General features: G+C 43.2%; 1 protein-coding gene across 2 annotated transcripts in view; it reads left to right on the top strand.

Moving 5' to 3' along the window:
- HOMER1 (homer scaffold protein 1) overlaps window positions 1-18,837 on the top strand; it is a 102,819-nt gene that overhangs the window by 76,519 nt on the left and 7,463 nt on the right. For both annotated transcript variants that reach the window (XM_048503195.1, XM_048503193.1), the window contains 3 exons: window positions 4,669-4,825; window positions 15,317-15,427; window positions 18,674-18,754. In XM_048503195.1, the coding sequence (XP_048359152.1) occupies window positions 4,669-4,825; window positions 15,317-15,427; window positions 18,674-18,754 (349 nt within the window). The remainder of the gene's footprint in view (window positions 1-4,668; window positions 4,826-15,316; window positions 15,428-18,673; window positions 18,755-18,837) is intronic.

An 18,837-nucleotide genomic window follows, 5' to 3' on the forward strand; every position in this document is an offset into this window, starting at 1 on the left:
AAAGTCCTAGAGCTGTGCTTCTGCTAAGGATGCTCCCCACACAGCAAGCCAATGGAAGCAGCAAACTGACATTTGTGCTCATACCTGTAACTATGAGTCTGCAATTGGCAAGAGATTCATCCTGCTAACAAGGACTCATGTCTATTGTGCAATATGTATATTGGAGACTTGTTTATTCCGGCACTTTTCTAAGAGGATGTGTTTAGGGGAGTGTGGGAGGTTTGGACTCTCACCTCAGCACCTCCAATAATGAATTCCCAATGGGTGAGGCACCAAAGGATGGCCGGACAGATTTTCCCACATGAATTAGTCCTTCCACAACTCTCTGACAACTGGACAGCTGTTGGAAATGTGGTTCCTACACTTGGTTCTGAGATAGCTACCAATAAAGAAAGGCTTGGTCACATCTGTGTGTGCTGGCATTTGAGCAAGGCTATGTTTTAACTCCGCTAATGCAGTCTGCTGCTCAGTCCTCCAGTACCAGGAGGTGTACTTCTTTAACAAAGCACATAATGGGCAAGGCTTATCTGCAAAGGACTTAATTAAATCTCTGGGAAAGTTAAAGGGGCCTAACCGGGCTCTTAATGAGGAAACATCTCTGGAGGTTTGGCCCAGCCAGAGAAACTGCACTCTCTCTCTCATCCATGGTAACTCCTACAGCATAGTGAAATCTCTGGTAGCTGTGCCCAGCTCAATTGCAGGGGCATTGGCTCCAAGGGCACCAGCTGAGTCAGTCAGGTCTTTCCATTTGCAGAAGGGTAAAGATGAGAAGCAGCCATCAGCCTTGCAATCCCAGTGTCCCCATTAAGAGGGCCCAACTGGCTGGCCACCTCTGTAGGTTCTGTGACTGTCCAATGAATTTTTTCTTTAATTTCTTCCCTTTCTAAGTGTCTGTTTCCAATTCTTTATCCTTTATCTAGTGTTCAGTCCTAGTTGGATGAAGGGGGGTTGAAGCTGTTGAGTCTGGATTAATTGGGGAGGTAGGAACTGTGTCTTCTGGAAGGGAGCAGATCCTGGGAAATCCAGGAGGGACTCTGGGTGAACAGAAGAGGGGTTGAGGGCTCTCTGAAGTCCCAGCTGTTCCTTCAAGGGGCCAGTTTCCTTGTGGCTTACTTCAGCACACTGGGTCTTATTTTTGGGCAGTGAGTTATTGGGACTGTATGTTGGGCATGAGCAAACTGTTGCTCTAAAGCAGCAACTCTCTTTTCAGAGGCTTCCACTAGTGCAAAGTCATTTTCCAGTTTCTGCCGGGCAGCAGAAGCAAAAGTTCCTTTGTCAACAAGGAAACCGGTTTTCTGTTCACAGCCTCCTTTACTCTTGTTCCTGAAGTTTAAGTTTGCATTTGCTCCTCTGGTGGAGCTCATTCAGTCATTCAGGGCTATCCAAGGACCTCAGGCTGCTCAGGCTTCTTTTTTCAGATCTTGGAGCTTCTTGCTTTCACACTGCACCTGGAAGGCTTTGTGCAGTGTCTGCAGGGGGTCAGGGTCTTTATAGGAGCATATGACTGCAACAGATTTTGACCTTTTTTGACAACCAATTTCTCTAACATCCAAGCTGGTGCGACGCTTGAACGTTTTTGCACCACTAGAAGAGTTTAGGCAGGAATGGAACATTTTCTCCTGGCCAAGGAATTCCTACTGCCTCTGTGCTGCTGTTCAACTCCAGGGATAGTACACCACAGTTAGTTAACCCCCAACTGTGAACCTAAATGAGGAACATTTAGCTCAGGGATGGGAAGGACCCATATCCTAAAGAGCCTTGGTCCTACTATTTAGTAGGTTTGCAGGGTGGAAAACAAACTGTCTTGAACTTGCAGCCATCCTCTGGGCTGTTTTCAGAGCAGTGGGAGAAAGAGGGTCAGGAACCAAACTGAGCTAACCTAATCCAAAATGCCTATGTTTTTCAGAAGGGAGGGGCACCTGACTACACAGTCCAGGAAAAGCTTGCAAACCTTTCTAAACCCGCTACCACCAAAGATGCTCTAAGCTGTTCTTCCCAAGGGCACAAACTCTTGGGGAATTAAAGCTAAGTCAATGGAAACTCCTTCCTGCTATCTTGCAACTCAAAATAGTGGCTTGCAGCCAATCTTGATAGTCACTTTTATAGAATCAAGCACAAAATTGTTCACACTCACATAGACCTAAAGAGTTTTCCATAGAGCCATCTCCGGGTCCTATTATGGACCACCTCGGCTGGTTCTCTCTAAGTGATGTTGACAGAGTCCTGAGAGCTCTAAAGCCCACCATATGACTCTTGGATCCATGCCCGTCCTGGCTGGTGAAAGTTTTCAGAGATGCGGTACGGACTATCTTGGGAAACTTTGTCAACTCATCCTTGAGTTCAGGGATCTTTCCTGAGGAATTGAAAGAGGTTGTGGTAAAACCGATCTTAGTATCCTAGATCCTTCTGATCCTACCAACTGTCACACAATGTCCTACCATCATATTTGCAGGACTACCTCTCCCAGTATGCCCTCCAATAGATGCTGCAACCAGTGAGTAACAATTTACTGGCAGTCCCTGGCCTGAAAGATGTCTGGTTAGCCTCAACCAGGGCCAGGTGTTTTCAGTTCTGAGCCCAACCTGGTGGAATGCTCTGTCTAATGTGATGAGGGTCCTGTGGGAGTTGATGCAATTATTCAGGGCCTGTAAAACACCAGATAGCTGGAGAAGATAGCTGGAGAAGACACCAATTCCACCAGATAGCTGGAGAAGACAGCTACGGTTTCCCATCATTTAACTGGCCTCACTCCCTTACCCCTCCTTTTTCTGGGTTGAAATTCTGTTCCTACAAGATGTTTTAAGGTTTGGTATTTCAGTATATTTAAAGTGAATGGGCTTAAAGGTGGCTTTTAGTATATTTAAGATGAAGAGTCATGAAGTGGGCTTTAGAGATTATTTGAGATTTTAAATGAAACGTAATTCATGTTTTTATTGTCTATAAACTGTTGGATGCCACAGCATATGTGAAGCAAACAAACAAATATGATAATGTATGTCCCTTTACATTTGCAATCTAAAAACATGTGTGTCAGCTTGCCATATTCAAACTTGCATGGTGATGCCCACTTGATCCGCCATTTATCTGTTATCCTAAGAAGGCTGTCTCCACTTCAGTTTGGTGGAATAACTGGGATTTAGAACTTGTGTATACCAGGATAGTCCTGGGTGAGAACTCTCAAATGAGCAGACTGTTGTAAAGTTCTGAAGGGCTTCTGTTAAAGAATTAAGTAATAAGAAATATATCTCAAGCAATCAACATACACATACAAAGTAAGCAAGAGAAAAGGGCCAAAGTTGGATGGAGTTTCAGGGATGGTCAATAGTTATCAATCTTGAAATAATGTCCAGGGAAAGCTGTGCGGAAGAGGAAAACAACCAGAGTTTCTAGGAGCAACGCAAATAACTCACATGCAAGTGAGGCTACACACACATTATGAGTGGCCAAAGGTTTGACATTTATACCCCAAAATGAGTCCTGAGCAGTATGAGGTAAACTGGAAGAAAAGCCAGAGACAAATAATTGATTGTATTGTCGAAGGCTTTCACAGACGGATTCAACTGGTTGTGCTGGGTTTTCCGGGTTAGAGACCACGACCACCCAGCCCAGAAAACCCACCACAACCAAAGAATTGATTGCTTTTCTAAGGTTCAAACAAAAAGATAGTAGTCCTCAGGATCCCAGAGAATGCCTGGCTTATTGTCTTGAATGCTGACTGACTGCTGGAATGGGTGCAGATGGGGTAAATTAGCGTTAATGAAATCACTTCAGTGTGACACAGCGGTGATCAGCTAGTTCCACTTTCCAACCAGGTCTACCTTAAGTCCAGAAAAAACATTTCAGTGGCCAAGTGCCTTCCTTCCCAAGGTTGACACACAAGATGGATCCTAAGGCTCTGAGATGCAACTCATCTCCACCCAGTACTGCTTCTGATGGGACAAATGTCTTGCTGTAATGCCAGTTTTTCATTCTCGTGCCTTCATGGAGCCCCTTCGTGCAAGGAAGGGGCCAAATGCTTACTATGCAACCACACAGCAGCTGTGAGTTCTCCAAGAGAACTCAACGCTGAAGTCATGTACAGGTATACCTCCCCAACAGGGCAAATAGTGCCTCCCAGGGCCTTTACAGGTTTGGAAAAAGGCATGAGGGAAGAGGCTGAAGCCCCTGCCCCCCCTCCCCCCGATACCACAGTCACAATTCAAATCAAAGATTCCATTCTCTGAATTCCCACTAGGAACTAATGCCTGCCATACAGCTGCAGTTCCCCCACGGAGTCTCGTTATAGGTAGCTTGGACCTTCGTCAGACCCCTTGTCAATGTATCCTATGTTTACTCTGACTGGCCATGTCTCTCCAGTGCCTGACAGAAATTCTTACCAGCCCTGCAACCTGAGACGCTATTTACTATACATAGCAAAAAGAAAGAAAGAAATTAAACCTGAGATCTTTTGCATGCAAAGCATAGGTTCTAGCGCTGAATGTTGGGCCTTTCCCCGAAGCAAAGTATTTTCACATTGAACTGCTGTGTATCTTTGCCCTACGAAATACAGATTTTTTTTAAAAAAAATGGTTTTTGAAGAGAGCTGTGTAGCGTGAACCGAAAAGAAGGGGGGAAAGGAAGCCACGGCGGTCTCTACTGTAACGACAGCTCTCGTTTTTTTGTCTGCAGTTCAGCAATCAGCAAGCACTGGGAGGCGGAACTCGCTACGCTCAAGGGTAACAATGCCAAGCTTACCGCAGCTCTGCTCGAGTCCACTGCCAACGTGAAACAATGGAAACAACAGCTTGCGGCGTATCAGGAGGAAGCAGAGCGTCTACATAAGCGGGTGAGTTTGAGACCCTTGAATATGTTGAGCTAACACTTCCTGCCGTTCTGTTCCGAAATAAGAAAACAGTGTAGTAAAGCATCATCAGAACAAACCTTCAGTCCATTCTATAACTTTCAGCATTCGTGCAAGCTCAATTTCAGCATTCGTGCAAGCTCAATTTTGTTTTCAGTTCTTAAAATTAAATGTAATAACTTATTGGGGGAACCTTTTCTACCGCGTAAATTTTAAGTTTTATCGGATGATTCTCTCCAACTTTTTAATACCTATTGTTAAGAGAGGTCCTGTTTGCTTTGTGTTGTGCTGTACAGTGGTACAAGATTAATCTTGCATACTTGGCCAGAAATGATAGAAGAGGCAGTACCAAATCTGTGATCGCGTGCGTCAGTTTAGTGGTGACCCTGCAGCTCTCCTCCCTCCCAAACTCTTAATCATTCTAACTGCACTTATAATAGCTTCAGCAACTGTACCTTCTGTCCCTTTCCTCTGGCAATTCAAGGCCAGGCCACACGTTGCAGTTGCCACTGAGTTGGCACTTCAGGCTGCTTCCTTGTGGCAAATAATCCCAGCTCCATCTGTAACATTTACAAGAGCACATGGCAGTGACTGCTGTCATTTCATGATCTATTTGCATGCCTGCCTCACCCCAGATGTTCCTATAGCTCTCTGGCAGTCCCTGAAGATTTTTAATATGATGGCAATGATTATCATGCAAGCTTTCTTGTACGTGTCAAGTATTCCAAAATAATTCTTGCATTTAAATGAAGTAATGTAAGAAACTCATATGCAGTGAAATGTGGTCCTTGTATAAGTTCCTTTTGTTTTATCACTGTTGCCTAATCCATGGCCCTTTCCGCACGAGCCAGGGAAGCGGCTGCACACAGGGGTAAATGACCCCAGTGGAGCCTCAGAACCATTCACATGCTTCTGTGTGGGCGGTCTTGGAGCTGCCGTGGCCCGCGGAGGTGCCTCTGCATGGAGGCGCCTCCTGTTTTCCCTGGGCAGCTTTGCAGGGATGAGACATGCCCCTGCGGCCATGGTGATGCCTTGGGGATTGGAGGACAGCATGGGAATGTCTCCTCTTACCTGTGGAGCTGCTCAGGGAGAAAAGGTAAATTTTTAGAAAACAGGACACGCCTAGAAGCACCGCCTCCAACCTGGTGCCGTTTGCTTGGCACCAAGTGCACAATGATGTTTTTGAAAAACCTCGCTCATTGAGTGAGTTTCAAAAACAGTGTTTCCCTGCTGGTTGCGGGGGGTGGGGAGAGCACGGTGCTGCCTTTTTTTGGAGGTGGCAGCCTTGCGAAGTGCGCCCCAGGAACAGTGTTTTTACCGTGCCTGGGGTGCTGTTTTTGTCCCCTGCGGAGTGGGCCCATACAATGCTATGTCTGCTCTGCTTGGTGAATCTGCTGTTTGCTGCTCCTTTCTCTTCTCTTCTCTTCTTTATCCATTTAGTTGTGTTCAACTCTTGGATACTCTGTAAAAAAAGTCCCCTCCATGCTTCCCTGTTTGCCATGCCCATGTTCCTCTTAATGGTTTCCAACCAATGAGTCATTGGCCTACTCTGTTTCCGTTTACCACTGACCATTCTGAGTAGCATCTCTTTTTCCAGTGCTCCTTTAAGTAATAAATTAGCTTTGACCACACCTTTATTTTCTGAAAACATTGACTCAAATTGTAATCATAGAGACTTAGTTATGAAGTTGGGTGTTTGATATATTTTTTAAAAAAGGTTATCATAAACTGCAACGGTGAAAGCTCTTACAGTGTCCTTTTGAGGAATTACTAAGCACAGATTACATATCTGTCTAACTAATAAATCCGTCTCTCAAGGAAACTTACAGCATTTTTGCAGCCAGAACAAATTTTAACAACCGGTTCTGCCAAAGTGATGCAAACCTGCTGAATCCCACCACTGCCTGTACCTGTAAAGGGCTAAATACATTCTGTTTCATTCCTTCCTGTTCATTCTCTTTTCTGTAAGGATTAGATATAACTGTTGAAGATCGACAAGCTTCTATTTGAGTACTAAATTCAGTAGCACCATTTATTCTTAAACCTTGTATTTGATTTCCATATACCAGTTTTCTCAAAAGTCTTGACAGAAAATATTAGAATGTTACTGAAATACTGCTATAACCAGCTAGGGCTGTAACAAACTGTACCAGAATAAGAATTAGCTACTATATTGATTTGAACTGTATAAAGGGCATCGCAGCTGTGTCCCAGATATGTACATATAACATTTTAAATTGAAAATATCCTTTCTGTGTAGCTACTAATGAGTAAAAGCATTTTTATTTTCATTAAAAAGAACACGTGTCTAGAAAATCTGTAAAAGGACCATGGTATGTGAACCACTATGTGGTCTTTGGTATGCATTTTGGAAATGTGACACATACATATTGTTTCTTAATTTTGTGAAATTGTATTATAAATATATTAATGAGTCCACAATTTGTTATATAGTTTCATAACTATTGAACCTCCTCTAAAGAAGGGGCATTGAGGTAAGCGGAGCCAGCCAACTTGTCAGGATTTAGAATACAGCTCAGAATTGTGGCATGGTTTATTTGCATCTATAGAGCTTCTTATCTAACCCATGTGGATTCTGTTGATTTGTACTGATTTATGTTGATGTTCTGAATCTGTGTGGGGTATTTTATGAAATAGGTTATGATAAAATTTGCAAGAAAAGGTATATTGAAATCGCACGTTTTTATTCATGATTCAAGTTGGAACACAGTGTTGTTCAAATCAATATAGTAGCTAATTTTTGTTTTGGTACAGTTTGCGCTAGTTTGTGTTTGACTTTGTATATTCAGCTAGGAGGAAACCATAACTATATAAAGGAAACCATAACTATATCATGGCAAATGCATAGCATGCCTTTTTCCAGACTCTTAACTTCAAAGGACAAGAAGGAGAACAAATCTCTAAAGTCATCCATTTGATCCTAAAAGATCAGCAGAAGCAGTGGGTGTTACCATCCAATTGGATTAGGCTACATCAGGGGTCTGCAACCTGTGGCTCTCCAGATGTTCATGGACTACAATTCAGGGCTGATGGGATTTGTAGTCATGAACATCTGGAGAGCCGCAGATTACAGACCCCTGGGCTACATAGTTCTGTCACAGAAACTCCATGTAACTGCAAATCATGTAGAATTAAGATCTGAAGTCTCAGCTAAACAATTAAGACCCAAGAAGATATACAGCCCAGACAGTGGTAGGGCAGGGATTACACTCAGCTCCCACTGATAAGGAAACCAGAAAACTTGACCCTCTGGGTAAGAAGTTTTAGTCTTCTGCAGCTCTCAATCCCTGTATTGCGAACTATCAAACTGTAATGGGGAGGAAGGGGTTAACTTTTTCTTTGGAAGAAACATTCTCCATACCTGGGTATGATACCAGAGGACAAGAGGTGATAGTAATTCAAATGGTGGCCGTTCATTTTTCTAATCAGTAAACCAATGCTGGCATCTGCCCTTGTGCTTTGGCATTCAAGACTTAGGACAACTGCCTTGCTACTTGATACCTGACATTGAGTTTAGGCCAGTCTCTGTTTTCAAAGACAGCTGGTGAGTTGAATCAAGTGAAGAAAAACAGATACACTGCAAAATCCTTTAGACTCGATTCCCGTTGCTTTGCAATTGTGCCATCAGAGATGGTGTTTTTCTGACATCTGGTGTTCCTTTCCTTACCAGTGTGGCCGGCAACACTTCCCATCCTACCAAAAGTATCCTACTCAAAAACAATAATAATTTCCACCTTTTTTCAAGAAAAGGTTCAGCTAGGCCAAAATCTGGGATGTAATCCCACTCATCTAAAGAGCCTCAACAACGTGCTCAGAAACCGTTATTCTTACTGCAGGATTTATCCTCACAATCTCTTCCTAGTGTTTGGAACAGGTTAGCGCCTTTCTTGCAGGAGTGGTGTGCTATTTGTTCAGACTGATGGGTCCTGTCCATTGTGGAGAGGGGGTTTCTATTAGCATTTGGGACACATTACAAAGCGAGGCATCTTTCATTGCTGTGGATGATCTGTTCCCTAAACTGTGATAGCACCTAACAGAGTTAATGTTCAGAGGTGCTGTTGAATCTGTTCCTAGTGGAACGGTCCATTGTCAGTTTTTCCACTTTCGGGGTACCGGGCCAACCTTGATCTCTGCAGATTCAGTGTTCTTCTAATTAGCCAAGTTTCCTGTGCCTACCTTGACTTCAGTTATTCAGTTTCTAAAAATAAATATGTGGTTTGCTGTACTAAGTGTGAAAGATGTGTACTTTCCTGTTTCTATCTATGAGGGTCACAGCAATTACCTTTGTTTTTGATGAGACTATTTTTCAGTATGCTGTTCTCCCGTTTGGTCTGGCTACTGCTCCAAGAGTCTTTACAAAGTGCATAGCAGCGGTGGTAGCACCCCTGAGGACAAAAAGGCAATAAGTTCTCCCTGTTTAAATGATCAGCTTATTGCAACCTTCCCCAGGAATACCTCATAGCCCACGTAAACTTTACATTGCCAACGACTAGGCTTAATTGTGAACTGGGCTCGCTAGAATCCCAATGTGGTACTGCACAGAAGGAGTAGTAGGAGGAGGAGTTTGGATTTATATCCCCCCTTTCTCTCCTATAGGAGACTCAAAGGGGCTTACAACCTCCTTGCCCTTCCCCCCTCACAACAAACACCCTGTGAGGTGGACGGGGCTGAGAGAGCTCTGAAAAGCTGTGACTAGCCCAAGGTCACCCAGCTGGGAGTGCCCAGGCTAATCTGAATTCTCCAGATAAGCCTCCACAGCTCAGGTGGCAGAGTGGGGAATCAAACCCGGTTCCTCCAGATTAGAATGCACCTGCTCTTAACCACTATGCCGTGGCTGCTCCTTGAAGATGAAAAGTTACATTTACTTGTAACTGTTGTTCATCTACCTGTCTTCTATGCAGGCATACATCTCTCCCTCCTGCCCCACTGTTTATTCTCGTGTGTGTGTGTGTGTTTGTTTTGGTCTAGTTGAGTTTTCAGCACCCCCTCAAGTTCTTTAAAGTTAGAAACTTCTATCAGTGACCCACCTGCATGTGCACAGTCCCACTGTGTGCCAGGCAGGAGATACATCAATATGAACAAGAATTACAGGTAAGTGCAACCCTGTTTTTCTTGAAAGGCGATAAGCAAAGACCACCTACATCCTGAACAGGTGTTGTCCCAACCCTTCTAAGTTTCCCACAGGGTAAGTAGTCCTCATAAATGCTTGGAGAGTCTTAGCCAAGAGTGCAGTACCATTGATTTTTAAAAAAATAACTAGCTGATCTTCATTTCTCCCTTAATTTCCCCTTTGTTGGCTTATTTTATTTGTTCTACCTATCTTCCTTTTTCATGTAATAAATTCAAGGTCAGCGACAAATCCATCTAAATTTATTTATCTAATATTCTGCCTCTCTTAAATAGCCCAAGGTGGCCTGCAAATATAAACATGTGCTGTATAACACGGTTAACAAAAAAAAAATAGGAATCCATACTGTAAAATTACAAAGCTTTTAAAGAGGGCAGTGGCAAATCAATTGCTTGCCAGGAGAAGTTAATATACTGTCAGTTTTCAGAAGTTTATAAATGAAAAATATGAACTGTAGTCACAAGTGTCTTCTCTTGAGAGGGAAACCATTCACTTTTTATTTTCTTACCTTTGATACCGTCAAAACTGATGTTGGATCCAAACCAGCACTAGAAGAACTCTGTTCGTACATCAGGTCTTTCCTGCTTCTTACTGCAATTCCCAGTCCGCACTGAACAATCAGTTATAATCTTTCGAAATGCATGGGACACAGCGTGGGGGAGAATCGTTGGAGATTAAGGAAACGTAGAGGGGCTTTCCAAGAGCAGAGGACTTTTTACATCTAAGACTTGTGCAAAAAAAGGGGGGGGGATTACTTCGAATACAGTTTTGCAGTTTAATAGGAATTGTTTATATTCAGGTAGTTCTTGCCTGTGAAGACAGGCAGCCCCATCCAAGAGCCGGGTGCCCGGCCATGGTGCCACAGGCATACCCTGCCACTGTCTCCAAAGAAGCTTCCAGCAATGCAAGCGTGAAAGCCTCCCCGCCACCAAGAAGCCTCCATTGGGTTTCATAGGCTTACGCCACGCCAAAGGGTGGCGTAAGTCTTTTTTCCTGGCCAGTGGCTTAACATGCCAAATGACTGGCCACCTAACACTGGCTCCTCCCCTGGCCCTGGCCCTGCTATGGCAGCAGCAAGGGCACTGAGAAACTGGTGCCGCATTTGGGGAGAGCCAGAGGTGGGATCCAGCAGGTTCTCACAGGTTCCCGAGAGTAGGTTACTAATTATTTGTGTGTGCCAAGAGGGGGTTACTAATTGGTGATTTTGCCATGTGATTTTTGCCTTAGTTATGCCCCTCCTCTCAGCAGTAGCTCGCAGAACTTGAAGCAGTCTAGCAGGAGGTGCACCGGCATGTGTGGCAGCCTGTGCCTGTGTGCATTCGTTTCCTGCCCAAGGACCGGCGCAGCGGCTGCATCCTTGCCACAGCCCTACCCAGGAATGCCCCGCCCCAGAATGCCCGGCCACGCCCCCATCGCGCCCAGCCCAGCCCCATTGGCGCTACGCCACAGTTTGAATCCCACCACCATGGGAACCTGTTACTAAAATTTTCGGATCCACCACTGGGGAGAGCCACAGCAGCTGCACACCGGAGGGATCCACCCTCTGCTGAGTAAGTGCCCGGGGGGAACACAAATTCACTGGAGCAGCCATGCACCGCTCCCAAGGGCAGATTCGCCCCCACCTCTGGATGGGGCTCTCAATATTCGACAATGTATCCTCAGTTTAATTCTCAGCTCCTCTTCCAGTTACTAGTGAAATAATAACCAGTCCAGTGGGTTCTTTATTGGATTGTCCTTGTATAATACATTTCAGAATATTGTTTTAACAGTTCCTGTATCATTAGTCATAACAAAACAAAACAAAAAAAATTTGAAGCAAAGGAAATAGAGCAAATAAATTTCCACCCAGTTCTTTTGCCTGGGGCTACGAGGTTTTGCTTTGCTTATTTCTGCTTTTGGTTGTACATTAAAAAAAATACTGCATTGCTGTATAGCCCTGATCTGGATTGCTTCAGCCCTGGCTAGCCTGTTGTCAGATTTTGGAAGCTAAGCACTGTCATACATGTATGAAAAATCACCAAGGAATACCAAGGTTGCGACACAGAGGCAGGCAATGGGAAACCACCTCTGAATGTCTCTTGCCTTGAAAATCTGACAAGGTTGCCATAAGTTGATGGCAAAAACAATGCTGCATTGTTGCATAGTTTCCCAGGAGTTTTACATTTAGCTTTCTTTCCCGTGCATAACTTTGATTGATTCTTTCGTTCTGGATACCTAGAAACCTCACCCATGAGCCTGGCAAACCAGAGGATTGTTTTTAAACCAGTTAACTTCTTCTAGCTTAAAGTTTAAAAAATTACAGCTCTTCATCTGGAGCTTCATTCTGGGGCTTCAGAAATTGGAAAAAAATAACCCTACAATTTATTGTCCCATAAAGAATTGCAGAGGATGGGATAGGTAATCTCCTCCTCTAGTACACTGCAGACTCTCCAGTTTTCCAGTTTAACTGGCACTCAGCTGCTCTTAATATTTCCTGGCCAAGCAGTCTTTTCTGATCATCAGTGGATATTGGGTTTTTTTTTAATTACAAAGTAATATTTTCAGTATGTTGTGGTAGTTTCAAACTGAAGGTCATAAGAAACGTAAGGCCAAGGAAGAATTTAAGTGGTGGTTAAGAAATTCCTTTTATACACAGAAATCTCCCTCTCCAAGATACGCTTGGGAGCTTGAACAAGTAAAAATCCCTCCCCTCCCCACAACAAGCTCTTGAAATGCTTGCAACAGTGCATGTTTCCCGGAGCATACTCAGTGTTCACCTGGCCAGGATTACTTTTATTTTGGTGGTTTTACAGAATCTTCTCTCTCTCTCTCTCTCTCTCTCTCTCTCTCTCTCTCTCTCTCTTGCATATCTGTGGAGTCCCCGTGTACAATTAATGAGTATGGCTGGGATTGAACTAGTTTTTGCTGCCTTTACTTAACTTCAGTAGATGTGCTAGGTGCCAGTGGTGCCTTTTTCTGGTGTCACCTTTGTGTCATTAATTGCGTTTGTAACTAAGAGGAGCTAAAAAGTAGTTTGGGATGTGGCATATGCACAAGGTCTACCACTTATACTTCCTGGATTGGGATTATGAAGTTAAATTTAACCATGGATCTTGCTAACATTACTTACTGTTCATCTTTTTCAAATTATACGCTGGTTTTCTGCATAATATAATGACATATATTATCAGGGATTACTTATTAAGCATGTGCCAGAAAGCGCATTCTGTGTTGTAGAAAGTATGGAAAACTCATTCGTTGTTGGTATTTAAGTGTCAGAAAGTTCTATGAATTAGCAATAAACATCTCCATATTTACAGTAATGACATTATGGCAGTAATTCTGTAAGGTTAATACAAAAACAGACTTTCCCTTTATAAAACCATTACAAGCTTCAGTCCCTTCGGGTAATTTTCTACCCTCCAGCATTTGAGGGCTGTCTTATTTACCACCAAACTGCAAATCTGGACCAGTTGTTCTGCATCAGTGCCTGAACGTAGTAATGCAGCAGAGTACTTCATCTGAAAGGATTAGGCTTACATGCAGACAAAATCATGCATGTATTGCAAAAAGAATTTTACAGTAAATCCCATGCAGAGATACTTTGGTCTGAGCTGATTGCAGTAACCCTGCACAGGATTCCACTGCTTATTACCTACAGATCGATATAAAGTCATGAATTGTAGAATTAATACCACAGACTTTCATAGATAATTGCTGTGTGTTTAATATCTACATTTAACAGATGTTTAGTGTAATCAAAATATCTAAAAGTTACCATTTTCTCTGCAGTCATTCAGCAGAAGTCCATGTCTGTTTCTTAAGTGGTGGAGTTTGGCCATAACCTCATTTGTTGTAATTTGGAGTCTTATATGCTTCAAAAATGAGCTCTTTCACATCTGTTTTGTAGCGACTGGGCTTAAAATGCTGGTTAAGAACGATGTGCTGTAGAAGCCTCCCAGTAAGTGCTCTTTATATGGTGAAGTGATTCTCATTCAAACAAATCAGCTTGAGTGGCTAGAGAAGAAACCTGTGTGTATGGAAACAGGTACTAAAGTGCTCAGAGCTATCCTCTCTAGCTAAATCACTGATCGTTTAAAAACCTCCCTCAGTGTAATAGTTTGCTCTCTAATGTGGAGTTGTTTCAAAAGATGATCACTGTTTTTGAAGTCCAGGAATTTGGAATCTTCAGCTAACAGGGGTCTGCAACCTGTGGCTCTCCAGATGTTCATGGACTACAATTTCCATCCCCCTGCTGGCAGGGGCTGATGGAAATTGTAGTCCATGAACATCTGGAGAGCCACAGGTTGCAGACCCCTGAGCTATGGCCTGCTGCTATGAAATCTGTTAGTTTAACATTCGTGCCCGCACCGAAGATTTCCATAGGATTGTAGGGGATTTGGATGTCAAAATTCTGTCATCATTACTCTTCCGTTTCTAGGTAGCTCCAGTAGAGAGAAGGGCAACAGGAAAATTACTTTCACTTTTAGTATTTTTTGAGCCAATATCCTAGTGTCTGGAGGAATAAGAGCACACACAAATATAAAATGGATACTTATGGGTTTCTTACAGAGCAGTTCTGTTGGGGCTGAAAGGCCTGTGAAGTCAGCATGACTCTGTTTCTGGCGTAAATGCCACACAGAGGCACCTATGCTGGCGACAGGGCACTTAGGCCCAGTGCAAACGCTGCCATGTCGCCAGCACTCCTCCAGTGAAGAAGTCCACATCACTTCTAATGGGGGTGTTCCTGGGTACAAAGTTGACATGTCAGCTTCCCAGGGGCTTTCAGCCTGGGAACATCCCCCTTTTGCTTGCGTAGACTTGCACCATCAAAAAGGTAGGTACAGCCCATTGGGCTACATGGGGTACTAGCAGGGTAACAGGCTAGGTTTCCCCCCCGCTGTTTTTTGACTTTCCACATCTCTACAAACCTTTTTGTAGATGGTGGGGCTGTTCTGTGCCCAGCCGCCATGAATCTATCCCCCCTCCCCCTGGCCCCGGATTGCACTGCGTGTGCCGTTCTCAATCTGCTTTTCATTATGAATTAGTGCTTCCTGAATTTGTTTCGTTTCAGTTTGGATGCGCAATGTAGGAAATCAAATTGGATATATAATTCTTATTAGGATAGAGCAGAGTTTTTACTGTCTTGAACCCTAGACATGTATGTCATTATTTCGTTTCTGGCTTTTTTGACTTCTTGTTTAATGATGTTCCACATACCTTTTATCCAAAAACAGAGTGAGCCTTAAGGACTCATATTCTTGCATCCGTTTCAGGTGGACAAGAAGGCAGAAATCTTCCACGTTGCCCATGCATTTTATGTTTACCGATTGTACTTCCTTTTACAGGTGACTGAGCTGGAGTGTGTTAGTAGTCAAGCAAATGCGGTCCACACTCATAAAACAGAACTAAACCAGACAATACAAGAATTAGAAGCAACGCTGAAGAAAAAGGAGGAGGTAATTGCTTGCATGTATTTGTTATAAAGCTCCAGGTTGCCAGGCTCCACATGGTGGCTGGAGATCTCCTGGGATTGCATCTGATTTCCATCTGATAGAGGTCAGGTCACTTGGGGAAAATCACTGTTGTGGAAGGTGAACTCCATGGCATTCTGCTTTACTTGAAATCCCTCCCCTCCTCAACCCACCCTCCTTAGGCTCCACCCCATAATCCCCCAGTATTTCCCAACCCTCAGCTGGCAATCTTTGAAATAAAAAAAGTCTAAGAAATAGATCTTTAGACAATTCTTAATGGTACATCTTAAAATGGATATGGAATTTGGCTGAACTTCTTCTATAATGAAGTGGAATCAGTGCCATCTTTAGTCTTGGCCAAATCCAGTGAAGTCAGTGTGTTTAGAAAAGTGTAAGTTTATATATTCATCCAGACACATATATACATCGTTTACTTCATTTATATCCCCCTTTTCTCTCTGTGTGTAAAGTAGAAGTTACAAAAATGAAATATGTGTCTTTTTTCTAATTATTGGTTCAATTGACTAAATCACTCAATGATATGCATAGTAATAGTATGCTACTTAGGAAAACAAGAGAGTTCTTTCTAAACCAGTGTCCTGTTTCACTTTTGAACGATGATTTAAAAATCTGGGGAAGTATCTATGACATTTGAATAAATAAAATGAAAGCCTATAACAGCAATGATGATTAAATTGATTTTATCAGGAGATGGGAAATCATACGAGAAAATGTGTGTTAAAATGATGCATGAAGTAAACATCTCTATCAAAGTGTTTGTTGAAAGGAAGGTATGAGAAAGAAAACTTTTGACCACATTGAATGGAATTACTTATGAAGAATTCTTAAAGTCCTTTATATTGGTTTCCACTTTGCAAAAAGTTTAATGTGGCCTATTTTAGTGCAAAATATTTAATGCACATGAAGGCGAAAGGCATAGATATCCATTTTCTCCCGAACTGTGGGAGGCAAATTCCAATTCACCCAGTCATCACAGGAAACTAGAGTTTGTTTGCCTATTTTGTACAAGAAGGCTGAAGGTGGAGGTGGGGAAAAAAGAAGAGAGAAGAATACACAGAAATAATTTACAATCTGTATATGTTTGTCATGTCAAATCAGAGTTTAATTGCGACTTAGTGCAATGTCTGTGTATTCAAGAATGGCCCAAAATATTCAAGAATGACCCAAAACCACTAGTCCTCATTTTACTACATATCATTTGCCTCATTCCATGCAATGGTATAGCTGGTTGGCACTGGCATAGCTAGGAAGGACAGAAAGGGGCTGGAGCCCCATGCACCTTGGGGGAGCATTTACAGCTGCCCCCCCCCACAACTGCCCCCAGTTCCGAACTCTCCTAGGCGTTTGGGACAGGTGTGCAGTTGAAGGCTGGCGAGCGGAACTCACCCTGTTTGCAGCCTCCCTGTACAGATTGGGAACAGGACCAGCCAGGCTCACCTCACCCCCATCTCCATGTGGAAGTCCTGATCTCCACCTGGAGATGGGAGCAGCAAGCTCCTGTTTGAGCCTGGCTGAAGCCAGGCTTGGATCTAGCTCTAAGATGCAGGCTTCCAGTGGAGATTGCAGGTGGGGCAAGCCCTGCTCACCGGCATTCAACTGCACCCATTAGCCCCGGGCGCCATTCAAGTAGCTGCGCCCCTGCTGGTTGGTTTATGTTTAAGAGTTTACAAGTGAAATGGGGAGCTGTTCAGAAGTATAAAACACAACGTTCGTGAAATACTGGGAGAATTGTACAGTCTGGTAGTATAACCAGTTTCTTTTATATAAAGGTTTTCCATGCCTGAAGAACACCGTGTAATAGACTGAAAGATACTCTCTGTAATGATTGTGGCCAGCATAACAACCCCAACAGTATGAAGGCCTGGCATGGGGGCGGGGGGGAGGCACTTAAAAGGATCTTTGCTATTCCAGGTGAAATACACTTGCCTCTCAAAAAAGTGAATAATAGGTAGGGACTACCTCTTTATATCTCTAGTCCTGGAAGCACATTATTCTTTCTTTGGCAGTAATTGGCAGATGTTTTACTGGAAAATTCAAGATGCCTCACCGTAGTGCTGAAATAATGTGCCCTCAGGGAAGTTTCTCCGAGTTGCCTAATTGGTAGACTTTTATTACACTAAGGTTAGAACGTTGGCTGCTTCCATGAAAGCCTGCTTTTGGTTTTGAAATCTTTACAATTATAAATCCCGAGCTTCTTCTTCTTGTTCTAAAACTGCTATTAGCTGGTCCTGGTTTATCAGTGATTACATGCTTTTTGTCATTCTTTTGAACTGTGCAACCCAGTGATAACTTATAGAAAGGAATTCCTAAGTCTTCTAAGGCATTGTACAAAACTAGATTTTTTTCGGCATGGTTTGAATGTTTCGGAATTGCTTCAGAGTTTGCGTTCTCTTGTCATTCATAGTTCTGTAGTGTTTTTATTGTACTTCCTCACACTGTAAAATAGTCCCTTGTTCTCAGTTCCTGGTAATCTGGAGTCGCATCTGTATATGCTCAGTAGCTTTTCTTCTCAAGAGTCTTTATCGCCAGGAAACATCACTGGAAATCTGGCTTTCTGACAACTCATTCTTAACAATTCAGTTCTGTTATTGCCTTATGATCAATAGCAGCATCTTATCCTTGTCACCGTGAGGCAGAGCTATGCGCCCTACTGGGAACAGCATGGGGGTTTGTTAGTACTAAGATTAAGTCAGTGGTGTAAGGTGAGCTAAACAACTCATAACAGCGATGCATTGAGGTGGCCTAGCTATCAGCCTGTTCCTACCTGCTATGCTCCTTTTAGATGTATCAGCTGGCTCCTGTGACATTGGTCTCCCTAATCCCGGTCATATGCCAGTTGGTACAGGCTTGTGCTCTTGTACATGATGCACAAATAATATTTTTCAGAGGTCGTGATTAAATCTGACAGCCTGGTAGTAATGAAACAAAAGCCTCAACAGTGTGCCTTTCCTACACTTATTTGTCAAGACAGACTGTGATGTAACTTCATTACCCAGCTTGAATTGGTCAGTATCTATGTACGCCAGATGAAGACCTTGCAGATATGATTGACTTTGGAGACGTAGTGTGTTTCATATTCCCCATGCCAAAGTGTCATTGTCAACAGCCATTCTGTGTCAGTTCACAAAGAACAATTTGTCCAAGGTGAACATTAGCATATTCACTGAGGTCAGTTCAGGTAACGGTGTTTTTCTCCCCGCTCCCTTTTAGGAAATAGAAAAATTGAGGCAAGAAATTGATAATGCCCGTGAGCTTCAAGCACAGAGAGACTCCTTAACTCAGAAGCTACAAGTAAGTAAATGAGTGGGATGGGGGCAGTACATAAAGAACTGACTTTGTTTTATTTTTGCTCAATTTATACCCCTCCCTTTCCT

Source organism: Sphaerodactylus townsendi, linkage group LG07 (genome assembly GCF_021028975.2).
Source record: "Sphaerodactylus townsendi isolate TG3544 linkage group LG07, MPM_Stown_v2.3, whole genome shotgun sequence".
Taxonomy (NCBI): Eukaryota; Metazoa; Chordata; class Lepidosauria; order Squamata; family Sphaerodactylidae; genus Sphaerodactylus; species Sphaerodactylus townsendi.